This window comes from Sesamum indicum, linkage group LG6, assembly GCF_026168435.1.
Source record: "Sesamum indicum cultivar Baizhima isolate 11 linkage group LG6, ASM2616843v1, whole genome shotgun sequence".
NCBI classification, from domain to species: Eukaryota; Viridiplantae; Streptophyta; class Magnoliopsida; order Lamiales; family Pedaliaceae; genus Sesamum; species Sesamum indicum.
In genome coordinates, this window is record NC_142662.1 from 14559842 (window position 1) to 14586874 (window position 27033).

Genomic DNA, 27033 nt, shown 5'->3' on the forward strand with positions numbered 1-27033 from the left:
GCACCAGCTCTAAGTTAACAATTTACAAATTTATGGACAAATGTGAGGAAAATAATCTAAAATTTATCATTTTACGCTCAATTATAATATGATCAAAGAGATCAATTTAAGACAGAAACCAAAATTTAGGAATATTAAGGTAAAAAATTGAACTTGAGAAATGAAAAAAAACACTTGTAAAATCCAATCGTGAAGAAGCTTGTCACTCTTCCAACCACCACATTCTACATTTGTCTTACCAATTACCATCTAATAGATTTCTTGCAACATAATATATAACTACTACTACACCTAACCATAAAAGAAACAACAAACATGCAGTACTCCACACAGTCACACATCACTAACACCTTTATTCTTGTTCCGACGCCGCCTGTTGGCCCTCCCACGGCGGTGGTGGCTGCCGTGGAACTTCATCTTACTCCTCAGCCTCCCACTGTTCTTGAACAAGTTCCTCTCTGAGGGAACAATCACACATTCTGGCGGGGGCACCGGATACCTAATATTATCGTAGCAATACGAATAGTACATATATTTTTCTCGGAACCACTTCATGGATTTCCGGCCCTCCGAAGTGATATTGGAGTAGTCCTTGGCCATCAATTCCGCGATATTATCAGTGCAGTTGGAGGATAAGATTTGGTCGGTGGGATCAACAATGCAGCCCTCAAGAACTAGGTCTTTGAACTCTGTGACGAAGGGTTCGTATTTGTAGTTAACTTTCTCTTTGCCGCCATCAGTGGCCCAGGACGAAGCATCCCATATTGTCGCGTAAACGGACATCGGCTTTGATGGATAGTCCCCTCTCATGCCTGCAGTCCGGACTACCTCTCGTATTGGAATATTGTCCACATAAAATCTGAATTTATAGCATATTATATATTATTATATTGTAAAAGATAGGGTTCATACTATATTTATACTTTGTCTTATGGTTTATTTATATAAATTATCTTTATCTTTTGAAATTTTACACATACATCCACTAGAAACGTCAATATTTCACAAACTATCTTTATTTTTTAAAAATTACACATACACTCCAAAAAACGTGGAGATCATTACACAAACTCCTACTTTTTGATTGATATGGGAGATTTCTATAATTTCGCAAAAGACATGAAATTTTTATAAATAGACCATAAATTAAAGGAGTGTAAGTATAATTTCCGTTGAAAATATCATTATGTTATTGCTTTGAGATTGGAATTTGAGAGACGAGTTTATGGTTCGTTTATAATTTACGGGAATATGGGATTGGAATATATCTCTAAGTTTTTCATTTTAAGAGGGTTTTCTCGAAAAAAAAATTAATTATTTTCTATATTATAAATTAGGTTTTAATTTAATTTACCCTAATGATATTGCAAATGAGCAAATCACCATCACTCCCCTCCTCCCTAGAAAAGAATACCAAATTACTTTCTTGTGTTTTTATTAAATTAGAGCAATTTACCCCTCACGCAAATTCATAGTTTACATGCCTTTTTTTAATTTACTTTTTATCTTTTTAATGTTTACCTGTTGAATTACATTTATTAGTTTATTTAAGAACCGTCGGATCTGATTGAATTTAAGATCCAAAATCAACTTATAACAATATCAATGGTTTAAACTTTTCAATTCAAATCATGAGTCTTATATGAGATTAGGGATATAGGAAGGGGGTGGCGATGGGGCGGGAGCTGGGAAAGGGGGAGGGGGCGGCGACGGGGCGGGAATTGAGAAATGGAGTGGGGCGGCGACAACAGAAAGGAGTTGGGAAGAGAGAGGAAGTCCAGGGGGCTGAGAATTTGGAGGGGCAATGATGGGGTGAGTGGGAGAAGGGGATGGGCGATGGTGTAGATTGGGGAGTAGCATTTGTTTGTTTTTTTTTTAAATTAAATAATATATGTTGTTAAAATGTTATATGTTGTATATCAAATAATATTTTTATTTTTTAATAAATATTTATATAATATATTAATCAATTATATGTTTAACATATTATATAAAAAATAATATTTTATTCTTAAAAAATCACGCATAATCGAAAGCAGGGCACGTGCACCTCACCACTCTTTCTCGTTTTAAAAAATACATGAAGGTAATTTGAGTTATTTTTCATAGGGAGTATTTTGCACGTACCCCATATCACAAAGGATAATTAGTATTTTTTCCTTATAAACAACTATGTATAAATATTATGGTAAATTAACACTATTTACCATGATCAAACAAAATCAATACGATAACTTAAGTTTTGACCTTAGTTAATCAACATTTCTCTTAATTTTGGCCAAAACGTTTGTTATACTATTTAGGTATGAGTAATGTTTTGGCCTCAAAAGCAATAGTTAGTCGGGCCTGATGGAACGACATGTCTCCGAATTGGGGCATTGGGTGGGGAATTTGCAAAGAGATTTTGATAGAGGTGATCGATGATACGAGGAAGTGCGTGGTAATGGATGGGACTGGAAGACGAAGCTGTGGGCATCCGTGGCAAAGGGTTTCATCTGGTCAGCAGACGAGGAGGGGGTGAAATAACTACGAGAGTGCATAGATCTCAAGAGCAAACTTGCAGAGAACATTAAGTCTTGTCTTAAAGCACACAAATAGAGTAGGCTGCAACTAGACTTATAGACTGAAGCATTTACTTTGGTAGCTTCATTCTTCAAGATTTCCAAAGCAATTTTCGTTGTGGGATGAAGATTCCAACCTGACATTGGTGAATTTCCATGCTTAAGAAATATTTCATCTCACCCAAATTGGTCATTCCAAATTCTCTCTCCTTTTGCCTTATAAACAATATCAAGATTCTTGAATTACCACCTATAGCCATCAAGTCATTTACGTACAAAGAGACAATAAGTTGATCTTCTTCCTAAACTTTCTTCACATATAAAGTAGCTTCGTTTTCATTTCTTTTAAATCCTTGTTGCAACAAATAGACATCAATTCTACTATACCAAGCTCTTAGAGCTTGTTTCAGGCCATAGAGCGCTTTGTGTAGCTTGTAAACTTTAACTTCACAACCTGAAATTGAAATCCTTCTGGTTGCCAACATAAACTTCTTCGTTAGTAACACCATTAAGAAAAGCTGACTTCATATCGAGTTGATGAATTTTCCAACCCATCTTTGCTGCTAAAGTACTAGAAGCCTTATAGCATCATGCCTAGCCACTGGAGCAAAAGTTTTAAGATCACAACACTACACTCTTGAATACAGCCTTTTACGACTAGTCTAGCTGTGAGCTTACTTACTGAGCTATTTCGGTTATATTTGATTCTGAAAACCCATTTGAAACCAATCGTCTTTTGATTTTTTGGCCTATATACTAGCTTCCAAGTTTCATTTTTATTTATGATTTTTAACCCCTCCTCTTTTGCAACTCTCCACCCATTCTCTTCAGCAACTTCATCATAACGTGTAGGCTCTAGTACCGCTATCTCACATCTCTCATAGATTTCATTTAGTGATCTTGGTCCTCTTACTGGTACATCATCAAAGTTAACCTACACCAACTTCATCCTTAACTTCTTTTAAAGCCTGAGGTGTGATTACTTCAATTAGATCAGCATTTGCAGGTTCTAAAGCGTTCTTTTCCGATAATGTTGCTTCATAAAATTTGATGTCCTTGCTAACCACCAACTTTTTGTTTTCAAACTGAAAAATCTATGGCCTTTGGAGGTAGAGCTATATCCCATGAAGATTCCCATCTCCACTTTGTAGTCTAACTTGACTCTTTTCAACACTTAATATTTTAAGGTGCTCCACAATTGGTTTAACTCCATGCCAAGCCTTAAATGGAGTTTTATCCTCCACAACCTCAGTTGGAAGTATACTCAACAAATACACTACTACACTAGCAGTTTCTACCCAAAAACACTTACGCATCTTCTTTTTCATCAACAAACACTTGCCATCTCCACAATAGTTCTATTCCTCTTCTCACTCACTCCATTTTGTTGAGAAGAGTAACAGTCAATTGATGTTAAATTCCAGCTTCAGCACAAAACCTATCAAATTTGTCTGATGTATATTTTGTTTCATTATCCAATCTTATCACTTTAATGGTGCAATTTGTTTGATGTTCCACCAACGCCTTCAAATTTTGAAACAAATTAGCAACCTCTGGCTTTTGTTTCATGATGTAAACCCAACACATCCCTGTGTAATCATTTATAATAAGATGAAATACCTATTTCCATTCAACGATAGTGTCTTCGTTGGTCCTCACACATCAGTATGGATCAATTGCAACCTTTTAGAAGCTCTCAAGGTCTTGTTTATAGGAAATGACAATCTACTTTCTTTTCCAAATTGACAGACTTGACAACATTTTTCTCACCATAAATGATAGCATACCCTGAATTAAGCCTTTGTAATGCAGGTTTTAAGTGAAAAGATAATGTTATAAGCATTCAAATTAGTCTCTTTCCAATTATTGGAGTCTCTCATTTTTACTGTCATCAACTCACAACCAGCATCATCAACAATGATGCATAACTTATTCTGAAACTGCAAAGAATAATTCCTCTCTAGCATTTAGACCACACTCAACATGCTTTGGTTGATTTCAGGTACAAATAATACATCCGAGATATTTTTATACCCTTTGACATCAACCGAGTCTCCGTTCCCAATCTTCGCTTTCGACTTATGGGACTGTTATAACCCCCTGACCAATTCAAGGGTCATGTGGTTTCTACAACCACTATCAATAAGTCAAGTTTCTATACAATTGTTTATTGCATGACTTGTAACAATGAAGAGTTGGTCTTGTTGCTACTGATTTTCTACTATATGTGCTTGTTGTCCTTGATGTAGTTGTTGATCATTTTTATTCTTGCAAACCTTTTCTACATGACTGAATTGTTTGAATGATCTGCACTACACACTTGGCCTAAACCAGCAAAAATTCTCTGAATGACTCTTCTTCTTGCATTGAGGACATGGAGGATATCCCTTTTTGTCAAAACTTTTACTTGGATCTCATTCTTCTCCTTGGATTTCTTCTCACCAGCTTGCTACCTATCTCTACCATGAGGAGCTTTTCCTTTTGGATTTGCAAGGAAGGCCCCTTTGTTCCTATCTTCTTGCCTCATTGATCTTCTCTATTCTTGAGCTTGGAAAGCATGATCAAGCTCAGTTAAGGAAATTTTGGTTCAGCCCTTTGAGCCTTCAAGAGAGGAGATCTTAGACTCAAATCTTTAAGGTAAGCTAACTAGAACTTTCTCTACCACCCTTTTTTCTGTTAAATCCTCTCCCAGAAGCTGGATTCTATTTACAACTTCCACGAGTTTGCCCACATATTCGCTGATAGATTCATTAACTTTATCCTCAAAACTTCAAATTCCCTCTTAACATTCAGAATCTGCATTCTCCTAGTTCTATCACTACCTATGTACATCTCCTTGAGTTTGTCCCAAGCCTCTTTTGGTGTTTTCCCAAAGGTTATATTTGCTTCTCAATCTCAACCCACTACCACAAACCAAGACCTCTCGGGTGAGCTTTCATCCTGACATCCCACACTTGATAGTTTTCACCTCTGAAAGCTAGGGATGAAAGAGTTGGGATATTGTTGGAAGCCATAAGTCTGAGGTTTGATTTTCTTTTTTGTTCTATTTTGGTCTTATGAGATGAAAACTTGCTGGTGTTATCACTAGTAACTCACAGGTCCTTTAAGACGTTTTAGAGCTCTGGTACTACGTAAGATAATAATCTTTCAATCATGAAGGAAAGAGGTTTCATGTGAACTCATACACATTCACATTTTGATACATATATTACATTGGCACAAATCTTATTGCTTTGGTCAATACTGGGAGTGTTTGCGCAAGCTTCAAAGAAGTGCTTTTCAGATTCTAGCTCAAAAAATGTACTTCTAAAGTGTTTGTGATGCCAGCTTCTACTTTTGAAACTGCTAAGAAAAACTCTTTAGGCTAAAAGTTAAAAGCATCTCCGGGGTGCTTTTAGCTACTTTGGTTTTTTTTATAAATAAATTCAATTTCATATTTCACAACTTGACCCTCGTTATAATAACCTTAATTCAATTCATCTTTTTTTAATTTATTTTTAAAATGTCATATTTAAAGTTGATATTTAAATTTTTAAATAATTTGAACAATTTAACAATAATCAAATTTACAATTTCACTTATTAAATATTTTAGAATTTTTATATGTTATATGCTATATTATCTAAATATATTATATCATTAAAAAATATAAATTAATGTCTATGATTAATTAATAAAATGATATTTTTTAAAATCATGCAAGTTTAGTTATTGTGTTTGAATCAACAGTTATATTACTTCGTACCAATATTATTAAATTGAACATTCACATTTTTTTTATTGAAGTAAGTTTAGCTTTATATGTATTGTCCATATGAGGGGTATGATGGGAATGACTAGGTTAGCTACTTTTCCTTTGTTCCATATAACTTACATAAACTACTCTCCACCTATATATATTAAGTCAATTTACTATCTTTGCTATGAGAAGTGTGGGTAGGAGGATTTTTGAAAGAAATACCACATACGCGTGCCCGCTCGTCCCGTCCCTGTCTCAACTGGGCCGCGCAGTTATATATCTTTTCTAGAGCAATTGCATTAAAATCCTACACTCTTATCATTTCTGAAATTTTCAAAGATGACCAAGTCATGGAGGTTGAGAAGAAAAATCTTTTTTTACACATTTTTTTATTTGCTGGTTAAGAGTCAGCTATTTGATTCTCTCATCAAACCGAGTCTGTTTCATCTATAAATAGCCTCAGCTACTATTTCATTTTACACACCAAAAAATCGAGCTCTTCCTCCCTTCTTTTCACTACAAAAAAGCAATGCTATAGCAACGGACTTTTTGGAGCAGAGATTTCCTTGGCAACTTTGCCATGGACTTTGCCAAGACTTTGCAATACAATTCCAAAAATTTGAGTTTTTAGTGGCAAAACAACAATGAAATGTTGCAATGGACATTCCGCTGCAAATGTCCATTTCAAAAATCGGTCAACTCTTGGATGACCCAATTTCGTTGCAAAAGTCACATCAAACTTTGCCACGGACCATATCCGTTGCTAGTTTGCAACAATTTTTGCAACAATTAATATTCGTGGCTAAGTTTGCAACGAATTTTGAAATTATGTCCGTTGCTAATAACTTGCAACAAATATTGCATCGGAAAGAAGCCGTTGCAATTTAATTAAATTTTTTGCAGCGACTTTTGCAACGATTTTCAAGTTGCAAAATTTTTTTTAAAAAAAAAAAGCAATTATTTTCGCCACGAACTTTCTAGTATGTTTTACATTGCAAATTAAAGACTTGAGTGTTGCAGCAGTTTTGGTCACGAATACAAAGCCGTGGCAAAGTTTGATGATAAATTTGTAATCATATTTGCAACGGAAGTTTGGTCCGTGGCAAAATTACACTTTTACCTCGAATTTTGCAGCGGACGCGAGGGTCATGGCAAAATTCGCTGCAGAAAGGCGATAAAAGAATACTTACATCTTTATTCGTTCTTGTTTTATTATACATTTTTTTACTCATTCTTACTTCTCATTTCTTTTATCGTAGTGGAAGTTTGATCTTCTATGTGAGATTTAACTAATTGTGATCAAGCCAGTGCAACAAGTCACACGTCTAGAGGTTGAACTAGCTTATTATCTATGTCGTTATTAAATGTATATATATTTGTTGGTTTTAGAATAAAAATGAGGAGAGTGTTGAGAAAGCGGATGTGTGGAAAAATCTACTCCATAAAGTTGGTGGAAAAGAATTTCAAGACGGAGCGACAGAGTTTATAAACTAAGAAAAAGCACAACATTTTTTTATGGATAAAGAGAAATTCATTATCCATGTAGTAAATGTAAGAATGATAATACAAATCCACAAAGGAGGCGACATACAACCTCCTTAAAAAAGGGTTTGTAGAAAATTACTATAATTATCTCATGGTGAGCCAGAATATGAGCATTCAATATCTGAACGTAACTTGTTTGACCAGGTGACACACTAGAATACCTATGAGCAACTAAATTGGAATCAGAGAATGGTGTTTGATGCAACTAGTCATGTATTTCCCCCATCATATATTGGTCATGGATATCATAAATATGAGGACAGATTAAATGAAACACATGAGAACGAGGCTTATGTGAGTTCTAACGACAACGTAATTTACAATGTTGATAATTTTTTTGATATTGTAAGCGCTACATATCATCAGTCATACAGTGAGAGCAAGAGGCACTGTTAGTTATCTGGGGTAGCGAGGCTAGTTAACATTAAATCTGAATACGACCTACCACAAAGTTGAGTCAAGGTGGACTGAGACAATGTTTCAAGAGGACGAGATTGAATCTGTTCCAATATTTACTACAGAAAATGAAATTACACCTGTACATGACAAGCGGTATACCGATAATAAAGAATTTGCTGATGAAAAAGAAGAAAAAGATAGCTTTAAAAATTATGAACCTAATGATAAGAATTATGATGATAAACAAACACTTGGACAAGATGATGATGAAGCTCTTAGACAAGATGATTATTGATTGAACACATGTGTCTTATTTAATTCTTTGAGATGATGATTATTATTTATTAATGTATTGTATTTTATTACAATATTTCTCATTTATATATATTGAGAAAGTATAAAAAAATAAATAAAGAAGTATAATTACATAATGTATAAAAATATATAAATAAGACATAAATTTTAATTTTAATTTTTTTATAAAAACAGAAATTTATATAATTTAAATTAAATTACAAAAAAATATAATTCTTTTGAAAAAATATATATACATAAGATATACATTCTATAATTTTAATAATAAAAATTAACGTCAAATTTTTTATCTTCATTCTCCCTCTTTTTTTCGTTTCCCTCCCCCCTTTTCCCCATTCTTTTGCAGCATTTCATTTTGATTTCTCTCTCATTTTCTCTTGCATTTTCTCTCCCTCTCTTCTCACAACCACCACTGTTCTTCTCTCACTCACCACTACTCTTCTCTTGTCATCCCCCTGCCGCCGCCGGCTGCCAAACGCCTCCACCCGCTACCCCATTGCCGCCACAAACTTTCTCTCTTCTCTTCTTTATGATTTTTTAAAGATATATTTTATTTTGTTTTTGGTAGATGGATAATTAACATTTTTGTATTTTTGTTTCTTTCTTTAATAGATTTGAGGAAAACCTAAAATTTTCAGGTATGTTTTTTTTTTTCTTTTTAAGATGGTTTGTTTTGGTGTTATAGTGTTGTAAATATCGATTTGTTGTAGATGTTAAAAATAATTTACTTTGGTGGTATATTTTTGTATATTTTGATAGTATAGTGGTGTCAAGAAGTTGAATAATGGTGTATGTAATGGTAGTCAAAAGTCTACTTTGTTGTCTTGTTTTTGGAATTTCATATTTATATAATGGTGTTAAAAGTTTAGAGCCCGTTTGGTTGTGTTTTCAATGAGATTTTTTTCACTTTTCACTATTTGGGTAGTTGGAATTTTGTTTGGTCAAGCCATTTTCATTGAGAATGCATTCCTATTTTAATTCTCAATTTCTTGAAATTATAGGTCACATGGGTTTGTCATACTTGTCTTGTCATATTTATATTTTGATTTATGTAATGGTGTGTATATTGTTGTTTATATTGTTTGATATATATGATAATGGTGGATGAATATATTTTATATGTTTAGTATATATTGTAATGGTAAATGAATTTTATATATTGTTTAGTTTCTATAAGGGGATGATTGTGTTGATGAGATGAATGAGTGTTGTTGTTGATGATTGTAGATTATGATTTAAGTTAAAAGCTATGAATCTAAAAGTTTCAATTAAACTAATTTAACTATGAACTTTAAAGTTTCAACTAAACTATTTCAACTCAATTAACTCAAATCTAAAAGGTTCAAGTAAATTAATTTAACTATGAACTTAAAAGGTTCTACTGAACTAATTTAACTGTGAATTTAAAAGGTTCGATTAAACTAATTTAACTATAAACTTAAAAGTTTCTACTAAACTAATTTAACTATGAACATAAAAACTTCAACTAAACTTTTTCAACATAGCTAACTCAAACTTAAAAGTTTCTATTAGAATAATTTAACAAAGTTAACTATAAACTTAAAAACTTCAATTAAACTATTTCAACTTAGTTAACTCAAAGTTAAAAGTTTCAACAAAGGTAATTTAACTATGAACTTAAAAATTTCAACTAAATTATTTCAACCTAAATATTTCACCTTAACTAATTTAACTAAGTTAACTATGCACTTAAAAACTTCAATTAAACTAATTCAGCTTAGTTAATAGAAACTTAAAAGTTTTAACTAAACTAATTTAACTAAGTTAACTATTTCTATTAAATTAATTTAACTAAGTTACATGCTTATGTAGATTTGGTACACAGAGGATTGAGGGAGGTTGGCGTCGGAAAGTGAAGTACAGAAAGAAATAGATGTAAATGCTAAGGATGCAATTCACATATATTTTGGTACCATGTTGGATGATGTAATTGAATCAGAAAATAACTCGGTGACAATAATTTGCCATCCTGATTTGACCAACTATGTATAAATGATAGTGAAAATGATAATTACCACCATATTTAATATTGGAACGAAACTTTATATTTTTGTATAGTGGACAAGTATTGACATGTATTCAATTATCATTTTATATTTTTTTATTAAATTTTGTTATTTTTGAATTTTATGAACTTTTATTTGTAACTTAAATGTAAGTTTAATTTAAAAAATTATGTCAAAATTTGAAACAAAAGAAATTATAAAATTTTATTGCAAAATTTCGTAGTAAAATTTTGCAATAGATTTTAGCAAAACTTTTGTTGTAAAATCTCATGCAAAATTTGCAATGGATAGAACGGAAGAAACGTGTTGCAATTTTGCCACGAATTTCGTTTCATATGTCGCTGTAAAATTTGCAATGGATTTTTGTTTCAAATGTCATTTGTAATCAAATAAGATATTGCAATGAAATTGCCACAAATTTTGCAGCGAAAATATTATCACAAAGTCATTGCAAAAATACAACAAATTCTGTTGCAGTTTGTCGTTGCAAAATTCATTGCAAGATTTGTCAAAAGTCAAAGTTTTGGCAGCACAATTTGCAACGGACAATTATTTTGCCATGGAAGGAGAAAATCACTACAACTATAGCATTAGTACTTATAGCAACAGAAAATTTTCCATTCAAATTTTCGTGGCAACACTATTTTGCAACGGATTTATGCAAATTTCGTTGCAAAAATCCATTGCTATAGCATTGTTTTCTTGTAGTGCTTCTTCTGTTTCTATGTTTGTCTCTTCTTTTCTGAGTGTTTTACGTTCGTTCTTCCAAGTTCTCTATCATGAGTTCACGTGTTTAAGAGTACAACTATGTTAATCTTGTGGAGTGAACGGTTTACACTATGGTAGTACCAAAATTTTGCTTTCTAAGCAGTAGCTTATCCACGGCATAATATTATTTTTCCAACAATTGAAAGAGAAATTCTCCTTCAACATTCGAATGGCTATTCCCATTCCTAAAAACTACTTGATCTCTCCAATTGGAGCCACTCGATGGGACCAACTACAAATTTGGTCACAGAAGCTGTTCATTTATTCAAATAGTTGGATGTAGACTACGTGCTATTCCAAAATACCCCAAAAATTGGAACTCTTGTGGTAACCCAGATGGTTGCCATAACTTCAGTCAGTTGCCATAATTGCAAACTCCAAAAAAACCTAAAGATGAGGCCGAAAAAATACGATAGAGACAACAAAAAAATGAGATGTCACTTGGTTAATCATATGAACAATTCTCTCTTGAACCTATTTGTCAATCATGGGAGTGCTAAAGAAATGTGGAGTACATTGGAGATAAGATATGGAGGTGACGATGCCAGGAGAAAGAAGTACGTTGTGGGCAAGTGACTTTAGTTTCAAATGATTGATGAGAAGTCAATAATGACCAAGTCCATGAATATGAGAACTTAGTGGTACACGTGCTGAGTGAAGGTATGAAAATGTGTGAAATTTTGCAAGCTAATGTACTACTTGAAAAATCCCCCCCCCCCCCGCCCCACTTGAAGCGAATAACGAAACCATCTAAAGCACAAAAAAAGTGACCTAACTCTCCAGGAGCTGATCGACCATATGAGAATAGAGGAAGCAAACCGTATGAAAGATAAGGAAAGTTATATCTTTTCTCTTTCTGTTAAAGCTAACCTTGTTGAATCTGTTAGGTTTAAAGACAGGTTTCACTAGAATAAAGGGAAAAAAATTCAAAAAAGAGCACCAACACAAGTCATTCAAGGGAACTGATAGTAAGATCCAAAAGAACAAACAATTGTGCTTTCCTACGGAAAATCGTCCATGAAGCGTACCAATTCTACCAAAAAAAGGACCAATAGAAGGCAAACCAGAAGTCAACCTAGTCGAAAAACAGAAGCAAACAGAAGGCAAACCACTCAAGCTGCTCCGAAAGTCAACCTAGCCGAAAAAGGCAAGATCATCGATGCAGTAGTTGTAAAGGCAAATTTGGTGGAGAACAAAGTTGATTGGATACTGGACGCTAGTGCATATAGGCATTTCTATCCAACAAAGCCCTATTCCACGAACTTTTTGATGCAACTGATGGAAAATGTGCCTTCATGGGGAACTCCATTATAGCAGGAGTTTTAGGTAAAGGAAAGATTTTCCTTAAACATGCATCTGACAAAACCTTAGCTTTGGATGATGTATTATATGTGCCTTCTTTACGTAGCAATATAGTTTTTGGTAGTTTGTTGAATAGAGCTAGTTTGAAAATTGTGTTAGAGTTTGATAAGGTCATAATCACTAAAAATAATGACTTTATAGGAAAGGGATACTTATCAGATGAGTTATATGTATTGAACACTATTCCCACTATTCTTAATAATTCTTTCAGTTTTGCATATTCGATATAATTTATCAATGTGCGGCATACTAGACTAGGACATGTAAACCTTTCTTCATTTAAAAGGTTGAAAGGTATGAATCTTATAAATATATCTGATGCAAAAGAATGCTCTTGAATTTAGCTGATTTAAAAAATACATTAGCAAGGGTGGTAAAAATTATTATATTATCTTTGTTGATGATTGTTCTAGATATACTAGGATTAATCTATTGAAATCAAAAGATGAGGCTGCTGAAATATTTTTTAAATTTAAACCTGAAGTTCAAAATCAACTAGATAAGAAAATTAAAAGACTTAGGCCCGATGGTGGTGGAGAATACAACACTAATTTTTTGAAGGAATTTTGCGAGACTAATGGAAATAATGCATGAAATAAGTGCACCTTATACACCTCAACAAATTGGCAAAGCTGAACGAAAAAATAGAAGCCTAAAATAAATGATGAAGGATGCTTTTTAAGCTCGGGTATGCCAAATAATATATGAGGAAAGCAGTTTTATCTACATGCTATATCCTTAATAGAGTTCGACATAAAAAATTGAATAAAACCCTTTATGAAATATAGAAAGGGTTTGCACCTAACGTTAACTATCTAAAAGTGTGGGGTTTTTGGCTAAAGTGGCGTATCAAGAATTTAGAAAAACAAATATATATAGGACCTAAGACTTTTGATTGTGTTTATTGGATACACCCAAAATAATACTGCATATAGATTGAGGTGTTTAAATGATAACGCTCTTTATGAATTTAGTGATGCTGAACTCTTTGAACTAGTTTTTCCTTTGAATAAAACTATTAGAACAGATATTGCTTCTTCAAGTCACAAACCTTTGGAAACTTCCTCTAATTCTGTTATGGATGAACTAAGAAGAAGTAAGAGAAAAAACGGAACATAGTTTTGGACCTGATTTTTTAACTGCATTCTTAACTTGAGACCTAGAGAAATTAAATGAAAACTTTGTTTTGATATTCTAGTTGAAGAAGATCTTAAGACATATATGGAAGTAATAATTTATATAAACTCTAGTTTCTGGAAAGAATCCATTAAAAATGACTTAGATTCCATCATGTTAAATTATACTTTATATTCAATGGATTTGCGTATAGGAAGCCTACAAAAAGCAAATGAATTTTCAAGAAGAAAATGAAACTAGATGGATCAATAGACAAATTTAAAGCACGGTTAGTGCTTGTAGGATATTTACAAACGAAAGGTATAGACTACTTTGACACATATTCACTTATGACAAAGATTGCAACCATTAGAACTAGTTACACTCCAGCAGTTCATGGCTTAATAATTCATCAAATGGATGTAAAAACAGTCTTTTTAAATGGTGGCTTGAAATAAAAAATATATATGGAACAACCTAAAGGGTTTGTGGTGCCTGGTCAAGAAAATAAAGTATGTAAACTCAAGAAATCACTACGTGGACTTAAACAAGTACCTAAACAATGGTATGAAAAGTTTGATCATACCTTAAAGACTAATGGATACAATACAAATACATAAGATACATGTATGTACTCAAAACTATTTGGAACTAATGTGTTATTATATGTCTATAGTTGATGACATGCTGATTTTTTAAATCAACGTAGAAATAATTAAGGAAACTAAGAGATTCTTGTCCTCATAGTTTGACATAAGATGTAGGTGAAAGATATAATCCTTAGGCATTAAAATTAGGAAATCTAAAAATGGATTCTCTTTGTGTCAATCATACTATCTAAAGAAAATCTTTGAAAGATTGGATTGTCAAGATGACATACCAGTTATGACACCTTATGATCCAAGCATATATCTTAAAAGGAATAAAGATGATAGTGGGTCACAAGTTACGTATGCTAAAATCATAACGACCGCTATGTTTCTCATGAACTATATTAGACCTGACATAGCCTATGCTGTGAGTAGACTAAGTGTTATACCCCACAATCCCAACAATGAAATCTAAAGGGTACAATAAATTTGAGTTTGCACTTTAATAAATTCCTGCAGTGTTAGAAGGATTTTGTAATGCTAACTGGCTAACTAATAATAATGAAGTAAGCTCAACTAGTAGGTATGTTTTTACTTTGGTTAGGGGAGCTATTTCTTAAAAATTTGCAAAACAAACTTGTATAGCTCTCTGTACTATGAAATGTGAATTATAACTCTTGAATTAGTAGGTCAAGAAGCATAGTGGCTTAGAGACTTATTGGGAGATGTACCTTTGGGGGGGGGGGGGAACTGCACCAGTGTACCTGTACTGTGGTTCCAAAATGCCATTAAAATTGCTAAGAATTATGCTTACAATGGCCAAAGGATACATGTTCACATCAGACATGGAGCAGCGAAAGAACTTTTGAAGAATGGGATAATCTCCTTGAATTATGTGAGTTCCGAGAGGAACTTGGAAGATCATCTCACAAAAGGACTTACTAGGAGAATTTTTTTTGAGTCTGCATGAACAATCGGGCTCAAACCCCTAGACTAATAAAATATGGTAATGACCGTATAAATTCATGGCCCTGCGTTTCGATGGTCCTAACAAGGATTTGATGGATAATCCTGACATACTATGGTCAGAAAGAAAGCTTCATAGCTTAATTGCTGAGTGGTCTATAGACTTGATGAAGCTATCTAGATGAGTGTGAAGGTACGACACCATCTATGGATAGAAAAAAGAAGTTCTTTCTAGAGCACTCATCAGAATTCAAAGTACTAGCGCATGGCCATTAATAGCACTTGGAGTTTTTATTACAAAACAATGAACTCTAAGGAAATAATACGTAATTGTGGGGGTCTGAACTTGAGCTATCGAAAGTTCAAGAGTTATATCACTCTCATTAACTCAATTGATTGCCTCACTCACTATGTATTAATTCAATTGAAATATATTAGTGCTTACGTATGTTTCTTCCTTCACTCAAAAAATCGTATTCTTCATCTAAGTTAGTCAATCGTGGGGGAATGTTGGGAAGGACTAAGTTAACTACTTTTCCTTTGATCCACATAGCTTACATAAACTATGTACTTTCCACCTATATATATTAAGCCAACTTATTACCTTTGGAATAAGAAATGTGGGTAGGTGGATTTTGAAAGAAATATCACAAGCGTGCGCCCGCTCATCCATTAGCCGTTTGGGCTAGGTTGGGCCGCCTCGATTATATACTTTTTTTGGGAGAATGCATTAAAATCCTACACTCTTCTCATTTCTTAACTTTTCAAAGATGACCAAGTTATGGAGGTTGAGAAAAATCTTACCCACATACACTCTTTTTTTTTATCTACTTGTGAAGAGTCTAACTGTTTGATTTTCTCAACAATATCCTATTTCATCCATAAATACCCTCAGTTATTGTTTCATTTTACACACCAAAAAACTGAACTCTTCTTCCCTCTGTTCTTGTGTTTCTGTTTTTCGTTGATATATACTTTTTGGGAGAAATTGCATTAAAATCCTACATTCTTCACATTTTTTAATTTTTCGAAGATGACCAACATGGAGGTTGACAAAAATCCTCCTCAAATACATGTTTTTGTTTTTTTTTTTTTTTTTTTTGGTCTGCTGGTGAAGAGCCCAGCTGCTTGATGTCAATTTTCTCAAGAAAACAAACATGTTTCATCTATAAATAGCCTAAGTTAACTGTTTTATTTTACACACCAAACATGTGTTAACCTTGGGCAGCGAACGATTTACACTATTTGCACTTCTGTAGTACCAATATTTCACTTTGAATGCAATACCTTATCCACGACACAACATTTTTTTTTCATCCGGGTAAACGGAAGAGAGGTCTCAATATTCCGGAACTGTGATACATAGATGCTAGGTTTGGAAGATGGCCTTGGGTTATCAGGAACCGAATGTACATGGTTGGTAGCGGAAAGGGTCGAGGAAACACTTTGGTTGTCGGTCGAGGTAGTCAAAGAGTAAAGAAAATGATCATGGGGATCTGGGGTTTAGGACGACAGAGAAAGGTAGCAGTGGTGGACAGAGATGAAGCTGAGGATTCCCGTGAACATGCAGCAGGAACTGGAGAGCATGAGGAAGCTATTGTTGGAATATTGAAAGACTGTGCCGTGGAAAACCACTGCCTTGAAAATGAAATTTCGGTACTACCGTGGTGCAGATAGTATAAACTGATCGCTTCCCAAGGTTAACACAGCTATTACTTTCTTACACGTGCACTCGTGGAAGAAAGCTTGGAACAACGAACAAAATATAAAAACTCAGAAGAGAAAGAAGAGAAATGAGCTAGAAGAGGAGAGCTCTCAAGTTGTTTTTTGGTGTGAAAATTGAAGGAGAACTCATGCCTATTTATAGAGGCATGACTAGGTAGGTGAAATGAATTGGACTCTATCCAATCCTTAATCCAACGGGTATAATAGAATAAAAGTGGATTTGTTGGTTAATTAGCTTAAAGTAAGGCAAGTGACTTGGTCTTCTTATTAGTCATTCCTAACAATCCCCCACAAATGACTAATATAGAAGAAGAATATGATTTCTGAGTGAAGGAATAGATATACTTAAGCATTAATATCTTTCGATTGAATTAATGCATAGTGAAGTGAGGCAATCAATTTGGCTAACGAAAGTGATATGACTCTTGAACTTTCGATAGCTCAAATTGAGACCCCCACAATCACGTATGAATTCCTTAGTATTCGTTGTTCCGCGGTAAAGTTCCGAGCGCTATTAATGGCCATGCGCTCATACCTTGGGTTCAAATGAGTGCTCTAGAAAGAACTTTCATTTTTCTTTCATAGAAGGCGGCCCACCTCCACACTCAACACAGATAGCTTCATCAAGTCTATAGACCACTCAACAATTGAGCTATGAGGCTATCTTCCTGAACAGAGTCAGAGTTATCCATCAAATCCTTATTAGGACCACCCAAACACAGGGCTATGGATTTATATGGTTAATACCATATTTCATCAATCAAGGGACTTTAACCCCATTGCTCTCGAAGACTCAAAGATAATTCTCCTGGTTAGTCCTTTAGTGAGAGGATCTGCCAAGTTCCTCTCGAACCTCACATAATCTAGGGAGATGATCCCATTCTTTAGGAGTTCTTTCACTGCTTCATATCTGATACGAATAGGTCTCCTTTTGCCATTGTAAGCATAGTTCTTGACAATTCCAATAGCAGCTTGGGAGTCACAGTGCAGAGACACTGGCACAGTTGACCCCCACAAGGGCACATCTCCCAATAAGTTTCTTAGCCACTCTGCTTCTTGACCTGCTAATTCAAGAGCTATAAATTCAGATTCCATAGTAGAGCGAGCTATACAAGTTTGCTTTGCAGATTTCCAGGAAATAGCTTCCCCACCAAAAGTAAAGATGAATCCACTAGTTGATCTTACTTCATCACTATCGGTAACCTAATTTGCATCACAAAATCCTTCTAACACTGGGGGGAATTTATTAAAATGCAAACTCAAGTTTATAGTCCCCTTTAGATATCTTAACAAGCGACGTAGTGCATTCCAATGTTCATTATTGGGATTATGGGTATACCGACTCAGTCTACTCACAGCATAAGCTATATCAGGTCTGGTGTAGTTCATGAGAAACATAACACTCCCTATGATTTTTGCATACTCAGCTTGTGACACACTATCACCTTTGTTCTTTTTGAGACATATACTTGCGTCATAGGGTGTTTTGACTGGTATTTCATCTTGACCACCGAACTTGTCCAAGATTTTCTTTATGTAGTGAGACTGACAAAGAGAGAACCCATTTTCTGTCTTTCTAATTTTAATGCCTAGGATTACATCAGCTTCTCCTAGATCTTTCATGTCAAATTGTACTGATAAGAATCTTTTGGTTTCATCAATTCTTTCTATGTTACTGCCAAAAATCAACATATCATCGACATATAGGCATATAATAACACATTCTGTCCCAAACAATTTTGAGTATACACATGTATCTGATACATTTGTTTTGTATCCATTAGTTTTTAAAGTATGATCAAACTTTTCATACTATTGTTTGAGTGCTTTTTTTAACCCATATAGTGATTTTCTAAGTTTACAAACTTTATTTTCTTGGCTAGGTATAATAAACCCCTCTGGTTGTTTCATATATATTTCTTCTTCCAAGTCTCCATTTAGGAAGGCTGTTTTTACATCCATTTGATGAATTATTAAGCCAAGAATAGCTGATAGTGCAACTAGAGTTCTAATGGTTGCAATCTTTGTCACAGGTGAATATGTATCAAAGTAGTCTATGTCTTTCTTTTGTGTATAACCCACAACCACTAATCGTGCCTTAAATTTATCTATTGATCCATCTGGTTTTAATTTTTTCTTGAATACCCATTTGCATTTTATAGGCTTACTTCCTATAGGCAAATCTACTAAATCCCCAAGTATGATTTAACATTATAGAATCTAGTTCATTTTTAATGGCTTCCTTCCAGAAACTAGAATCTATGGAGGTTATTGCTTCCGCATATGTCTTAGGATCATCTTCAACTAAAAATATTGAAACAAAGTCTTCATTTATCTTTCCTTGGTCTTCCGTTATGAAAGCAGTTAAAAAGTCTGGTCCAAAACTATGTCCAATTTTTTGTCTTTTACTTCTTCTAGGTTCATTCACAATAGAATTAGAGGAAGTTAACAAAGGTTTATTGCTTGACGAAGCTATATCCGTTCTAGAAGTTTTAATTAATGGAAAAACTAGTTCAAAAAATTCAGCATCTCTTGATTCACAAAGAGAGTTATCATTTAGACACATGAATCTATATGCGGCACTATTTTGGGCATATCCAATAAACACACAGTCAAAGGTTTTAGGTCCTATGTTTGTTTTCTTAAATTCTGGATATGCTACTTTAGCTAGACAACCCCACACTTTAAGATATTTAAAGTTAGGAGCAAACCATTTCCATAATTCATAAGGGGTTTTATCCAATTTTTTATGTGGGACTCTATTAAGGATATAGCATGCAGATAAAGCTGCTTCACCCCACATATTATCAGGCATACCTGAGCTTAAAAGCATAGCATTCATCATTTCTTATAAAGTTCTATTTTTCTGTTCGGCTATGCCATTTTGTTGAGGTGTATATGGAGCAGACATTTCATGAATTATTCCATTAATCTCACAAAATTCTTTTAAGAATTTAGTATTATATTCTCCACCTCTATCAGATCTAAGTCTTTTAATCTTCTTTTCCAATTGATTTTCGACTTCAGCCTTAAATTTCAAATATATTTCAGCAACCTCATCTTTTGATTTTAATAAATAAATTCTAGTGTATCTAGAAAAATCATCAACGAAGGAGATATAATATTTTTTACCACCCTTGCTTAATGTATTTCTGAAATCAGCTAAATCTGAGTAGATTAATTCTAGTAATTCAGTACTTCTAGATGTGATGGAATTAAAAGGTTTCTTTATGCATTTTGCCTCTACACAGACTCCACATTTAGAACATCCATTTGTGTCAGAAATATTTATAAGATTCATAGTTTTCAACCTTTTAATAGAGGAATAGTTTACATGTCCTAATCTACCATGCCAAATATCAACAGATTCCATCAAATAAGCAGAACTGCAAGAAATTTTATTAATGGCAGGCGAAACAGTGTTTAGAACAAATAAACCACCAGATAAGTATCCCTTTCCTACAAAGTCATTATTCCTAGTGATTATAACCTTATTAGATTCTAACACAATTTTCAAGCGAGCTTTATTCAATAAACTACCAGAAACTAGATTTCTACGTAAGAAAGGCACATATAGTACGTCATTCAAAGCAAGTGTTTTGCCAGAAGTAAGTTTAAGGAAGATCTTTCCTTTACCCGAGACTCCCGCAGTTGTAGAGTTTCCCATGAAGACACACTCGCCTTCCGTTGCGTCGCTAAGTTCATGGAATAGTGCTTTGTTGGAGCAGAAATATCTGGACGCGCCAGTGTCTAGTATCCAGTCTTCTTTGTTCTCTATCAAGTTGGCTTCTACAACTACCGCAGCGATGATCTCGTCATTTGCAGCTAGGTTGACTTGTGGAGTAGATTTAGTATTTGGTTTTTGGTTTGTCTTTTGTTGATCCATTCTATGGTAGCACTGGTACACTTTGTGTCCTAGCTTCCCACAGCAGTAGCACGATATTTTGTGCTTTTGGATCTTGCTGTCAGGTCCTTTGAACGTCTTGTGTTGATTGTTCTTTTGAAAGCCTTTTATTTTATTCTGGGGAAACCTATTTTTAAATCCAGCAGACTCAACAAGGTTAGCTTTAACTAAAACAGAAGAGAGAGAAGTTTCCTTATCTTTTAGGCGAATTGCTTTCTCCGTTCTCATATGGCTGATTAGTTCTTGAAGTGTTAGATCTTTTTTCTTGTGCTTCAAGTGGTTGCGATATTCACTCCAAGTAGGAGGGAATTTCTCCAGTACTACGTTGGCTTGTAAAATTTCACATATTTTCATGCCCTCACTTAGTACTTCAGTTACTAGGTTCTCGTACTCATGGATTTGGTCCATTATAGGCTTCTCATCGACTATTTGAAATTGAAGCCATTTGCCGACGACGTACTTTTTTCTTCCAGCGTCATCACCTCAGTATGTTGCCTCCATTGTAGTCCAGATTTCTTTGGCACTCTTATAGTTGACAAATAAATCGAACAGAGAATTATTCATATGATTCAGCAGATGATCTCTCACTATTTTATTATCTCTATCGTATTTCAGTTTTGTCTCGTGCTCAGATTTTGTAGTCGTCCCTTCTGCTGGAATTGCCGCTGCAGTAATGGCAAGAGTGGAGATTTCAGCTGGAGTTTCCGGTGGAATCTGGAACAGCACATAGTCCACGTCCAATTGTTCAAAAAATATGAGCAACTTTTGTGACCATCGTTTATAATTGGTCCCGTCAAGTGGCTCTAGTTTGGAGAGGTCAGGCAGTGTTTTAGCAATTGGAACAACCATTATAACAATATTTCGCTTTCAACTGTTGGAATATTGAAAGACTGTGCCGTGGAAAACCATTGCCTTGAAAATGAAATTTCGGTATTACCGTGGTGCAGATAGTATAAACCGATCGCTCCCCAAGGTTAACACAGCTATTACTTTCTTACACGCGCACTCGTGGAAGAAAGCTTGGAACAACGAACAAAATATAAAAACTCAGAAGAGAAAGAAGAGAAATGAGCTAGAAGAGGAGAGCTCTCAGGTTGTTTTTTGGTGTGAAAAATGAAGGAGAACTCATGCTTATTTATAGAGGCATGACTAGGTAGGTGAAATGAATTGGACTCTATCCAATCCTTAATCCAACGGGTATAATAGAATAAAAGTGGATTTGTTGGTTAATTAGCTAAAAGTAAGGCAAGTGACTTGGTCTTTTTATTAGTCATTCCTAACAGCCATTGGTCCACCCAACAACAGGGAGTAATTACAATCACCTCCCCTGAGGTTTGGTATAATTATAACTACCTCCTTGTTTGAAAAATTAATTACAAATACCCATTGATTTTAACGTCCGTCTAACAACGAGTCCATTGCGTTAGGTTTTTCCATCTAATATTTGTGATGAACTGGTAGAATTATAAATTATAATTTTATATATATTTTATAATTTTCTAAAATATTTTTATGAACTAATATTCCCTCTAGATTATTTATTTTACTCACCCTTGAATTTTTTTATATTTTTTCTAATACTTTTTTTATTTTTTAAAAAATTTAATAAAGGTAAAATAGCAAATGTTGACTTCACTGTCTAGGAGCTACATAATTATTTTCATTTGAGAGGGATATTTGTAATTTTTTTAAACAACAAAGATATTTATAATATTCCAAACATCAGGAAAAGCAATTATAATTTGTCCCTATATATATAAAGAGAGAGAGAGAGAAAGAGAGAGAGAGAATTACATGATATTTGTGGGGGTCCAAAGGATGCTGTAGCGATGAGAGTGTGTGGTGGGATCGAACCACATTCGATATCTCTCCTCCCTGCCACGGGACACGCTCCCATTTCCATACATGTTGGTTTGGAACCTCCACGGTTTCCCTTTAATGTTCCCCAAGAATTCAATGTCTAATTCGTCATGGTTCTTCTCAAATGTATCCACATTTGATGTCTACACCCACATTAATTATATATATATATATATTAGTCACTAATGTTCTTAATATTCCTTAATATATTATTCAAGGACGTTCAAAGAATATTTTTTATTCGATATATATATATACACACATACGTAGAATGCGACGACAATGCCAGCAGCATGTTGGGACGGCATCTTGATACTTGCGCTGAAGAATCCATAGTTGTAATAATCAGATGATATAATGCCAGACCCTGAAAATATAAAAAATTAAATAAAAAAACACTAAGAATTCCATGATCCAACATCCATATATATACATATAAATTGAAATGTCGAAAGGTCTTATTCTTACAACGCCAAAATTCGTATTCATGGTATGCATGCATATGTATATACGTATAGGTCACGTACCTGAGAAACGATTGAGGAGGAGGCGGACAGTCTTGTCGTCAGGAGATGGATGAATGTTGAATTTGCTAAAGAGAGGAGAATAGGCTTCGTGGAATGTGAGGGTGGTGGTGGTGGTGGTGGTGGTGACGTTGTTGATGATGATGAAACAATACAAGACAAGAGAGAGGAAAGTTAGGCGATTTGATCGTAGAGGTGAATGCATTTCAAGATTATCTTTTCTTTTTCTCTCTCTTACCAAAAATCCTTCTCTTATTTTTTCTTTTCAAGATTTTATGTGCACCAACCAAACAAATATAGGACATGCATGCAGCATTGGGGGAGGAGGGGGGGTGGGGGAGAAGGGGTGCGTATCTTCCTAGTTAAATTCATCCTCTGTATCATTACAAGAAAAAAAAGAAAAGACAAAGGAGATTAGTGATAAAAAATATTGAATGAAAGTTTAATATTATATATCATTAACTATTTTGATGATAAGAAACTTTGTTTTGTGACAATTTGTTTTATAGTTCTAACTTCTAACAAAAACAATTATTTTGTAAAGTTATCTCTAGGATGGATTAATGGTAGAATATAATATATAATATTGTCATTAAAAGTAATTTGTATAACAACGTTGTCAATGTAGATATTTCATCATACAACTTCAGTTCTGTATGCTACGAGGGTGGCAATCATAGTCATGTAACTAAGATATTGGCAATTTTAGTCCTGAAATTTATAATTTTATTACAATTTTAGCTCTTTCAGTGAAAATCAACCAGAAATATGCCAGAGCAATTTGAGATTTTTCCTAAATAGATGTAAAAATACACGCAATAGCTTACATCCCAAAATAATTTATTAAAATTATTTAGCAACTTGCAAAAATTAGAAAAAAAAAAGTATAAAATACGTAGGGCATCTAATTGTGTAAAACGACTTATTAACATTTGTGTTACAACTCAATTGAATTGCATGGAAATTAAAACAAAACAATTGTCATATGTTTATTAAGCATAAAAACGATAAGTGAATGTTCATTCTTATAAGCATATTGTTCTAATCAACAATCATTTTGTTGAATCATTCGATCGAACCATCCGATTTGAAATCTAGCCATTATGTAAAGAATGTGAAAATAAAGGAAGAAATACTATCGCAGGCCATTAGAATATGATTCTTGGATCAACAGAATGAAAATCAAGAAACCAGAGTTACACACAGTCTGTGTCTATTTGTTGATCGAGGAAGAAGAAGCCTCAGTCTATATAGACTATTACAACTATAAATAACGACTAATGCCTCGCATATATTGGAGCATAGGCTAACTTGCAATTTACACTAATAGTCGCTGATGACTAATAAAAGTCGTATTGCAATTTATAACTTTAAGTTTCAGACTTTCGTTTCCCATAAAAACTACTTGTTCCATTGTGATGCTTCAACAGTGCTTCTTCTACCTCTACCTACCAACACTTCTCCAGATGTTGTTCTTCACATATATGCAGCAGTAATTCAGCAATCTTTACATCTCGTCCTCAAGTAGGACTTGTCAAGATAATGACCAGTCCTAACTTGGAAATATGATACATACATCTAGGACCTATTAACACTTTAGTGAAAGCATCTGCAAACTGTTCTTGAGAAGCAATATGCAGTGGAGCAATGAACCCTTCTTTGTACTTGTCTCTAACTAAATGACAATCTATCTCAAGATGTTTAGTTCTTTCATGAAAAACAGGGTTAGCAGTGATATAAAGGGTTGCTTGATTATCACAATAGAATGGGATTGGAGTTGGGCCCTTGATGTGGAAATCACTAAGAAAGTTGTATAACCATATGAGCTCACAAGTGGTACTCCCCATGCTTCAGTATTCAACTTATGCTGAAGATCGTGAGACTGTTGTTTGCTTCTTAGTCTTCTAGGATATTTAGCTGCCACTAATGAATATACAAGATCCAGTAATAGACCTCCTTGTATCCTTGCATGTTGCCCAATCAGCATCACAATAGGCCACCATATCAAAACTCTTATATGTATTAAAGAAGAGCCCTCTGTTCATAGTTCCCTTTAGGTACCTAACCAAATGTAATGTTGCTTCCTAATGCTGCCTACATGGATGTTGCATAAACTAACTTAATTATTGTGTGGCATGACATATATTAGGCGTAGTGAATCCAAGATAGAGTAATCTACCCAACAATCTTCTATATGATTCAGGATTAGCCATCTGTTCTTCTGCAGAAGATGTTAATTTAACTCCTGCTGGCAATGGTGTGGTGGAAGCTCTTGCCTTCAACAGTGCAACATCTGTGACAATATCTCTTATATATTTTATTTGAGTAATAGTTAGGCCTATACTTGACCTGGCAATTTCCAAGCCAAGGAAGAACCTTGTTGGTCCAAGGTCTTTAATGGTGAACATGTCATGTAAATATTCTTTGATCTCTATAATTGTTTTCTCTAAAGGGCCTACAATCAACACATCATCCACATAAACAAGTAAGCAATAAAAGCTAGTTTGAGTTACTTTAGTGAATAGACAGTGATCAAATTTAACTTGAGCAAAGACAAACTCTTCAAGTTTTGTGGTGAAATCTTGGTTCCACTGCCTTGAGGCTTATTTCAGCCCATAACGTGTCTTTTCAGCATACAAAGATGTCCCTCAGGGACATTACATCCCTCTGGAGCCTGCATATACACTTCTTCATTTAGAAAACCATATAAGAATGCATTGTTAATGTCAAGTTGGTGCAAATGCCAGTTATGTTTTGCTACTACTGCAAGGAGAGTTCTGACTGTTACCACCTTAGCTATTGGAGAGAAACTATCTATAAAATCTATTCATTCTATTTGATTATAGCCTTTTGCAACCAATCTAGCCTTATATCTATTGAAAATCCATTTGCTACCTATAGCAATTTTATATTGAGGAAGCTTTGTAATTTCCCAGGTTTGATTCTTCTCAATGCTTCTATTTCTGCTGACAGTGCATTCCTCCACTCCTTTTCTTTTACTGCCTAAGCATATGTTTTAGGTTCTTGAGGAAGAGATGATGCTGCAAGCATACAAGTGTACATTGAGGGTAAATGTGTAATGGCAGGTATGCCTGTGAGCTCAAAAGTGTTAGAACAAACAAAATCTTGATACTTAGCTGGTCTATATATTATTCTAGAGGATCTCCTTAGGCCTTCATTTTCTCTCCCTTGATCTTCCTGTATGTCCCCTTGAGTCAAGTTTTCTGCAATCACTATATCATTCGTGGTTTGGTTTATTTCTGAGTTTTGTTAATGATTCTCAACACTTTCTTGGTCTAATTCAACCATCATTTGTGGTAGAGAGTAAGTAATGGGGTCAGTTTGTTGTCCTACAAAGGGGAATACATCTTGAAATGTAACATCTCTAGAAACCAAAGTAGTTCTTTTATTTAAATCATATAATTTATACCCCTTTTGATTCATGGAATAACCCAAAAAAAAAAGATGCATTTTAAAGCTCTTAACTCAAACTTTGATTTGTCTGGTAAAGTATTTGTTGCAAAGCATAAACAACCAAAGGTATTAAAATGTGAATAGTTTATAGATTTGTCATAAAGCACTTTTAGAAAGAGAATATTCATTATAATTGTGACGCCCCAAAGATTATAATG

The 27033-nt window shown here is 34.1% G+C and overlaps 1 protein-coding gene across 1 annotated transcript; it reads right to left on the reverse strand.

The window, feature by feature from the left end:
• Window positions 1-174: 174 nt before the first annotated feature.
• On the reverse strand, window positions 175-23640 carry XTH30 (xyloglucan endotransglucosylase/hydrolase 30). Its single transcript, XM_011083123.3, has 4 exons — window positions 23405-23640; window positions 23144-23244; window positions 22812-23020; window positions 175-859 (listed from the first exon to the last, which is right to left on the reverse strand). Exons 1-4 carry the CDS (start codon window positions 23604-23606, stop codon window positions 334-336), a joined length of 1038 nt encoding a protein of 345 aa, XP_011081425.1. The 5' UTR covers window positions 23607-23640; the 3' UTR covers window positions 175-333.
• Window positions 23641-27033: the final 3393 nt, after the last annotated feature.

Coding starts and splice junctions, on each gene's coding strand:
- XTH30 (XM_011083123.3), bottom strand. CDS start 23,606: ATGCATTCACCTCTACGATCAAATCGCCTAACTTTCCTCTCTCTTGTC. Junction 23,021..23,143: donor GCATTGTCGTCGCATTCTAC/GTATGTGTGTAT, acceptor ATGTGGGTGTAG/ACATCAAATGTGGATACATT. Junction 860..22,811: donor TGGACCCCCACAAATATCAT/GTAATTCTCTCT, acceptor CTATAAATTCAG/ATTTTATGTGGACAATATTC.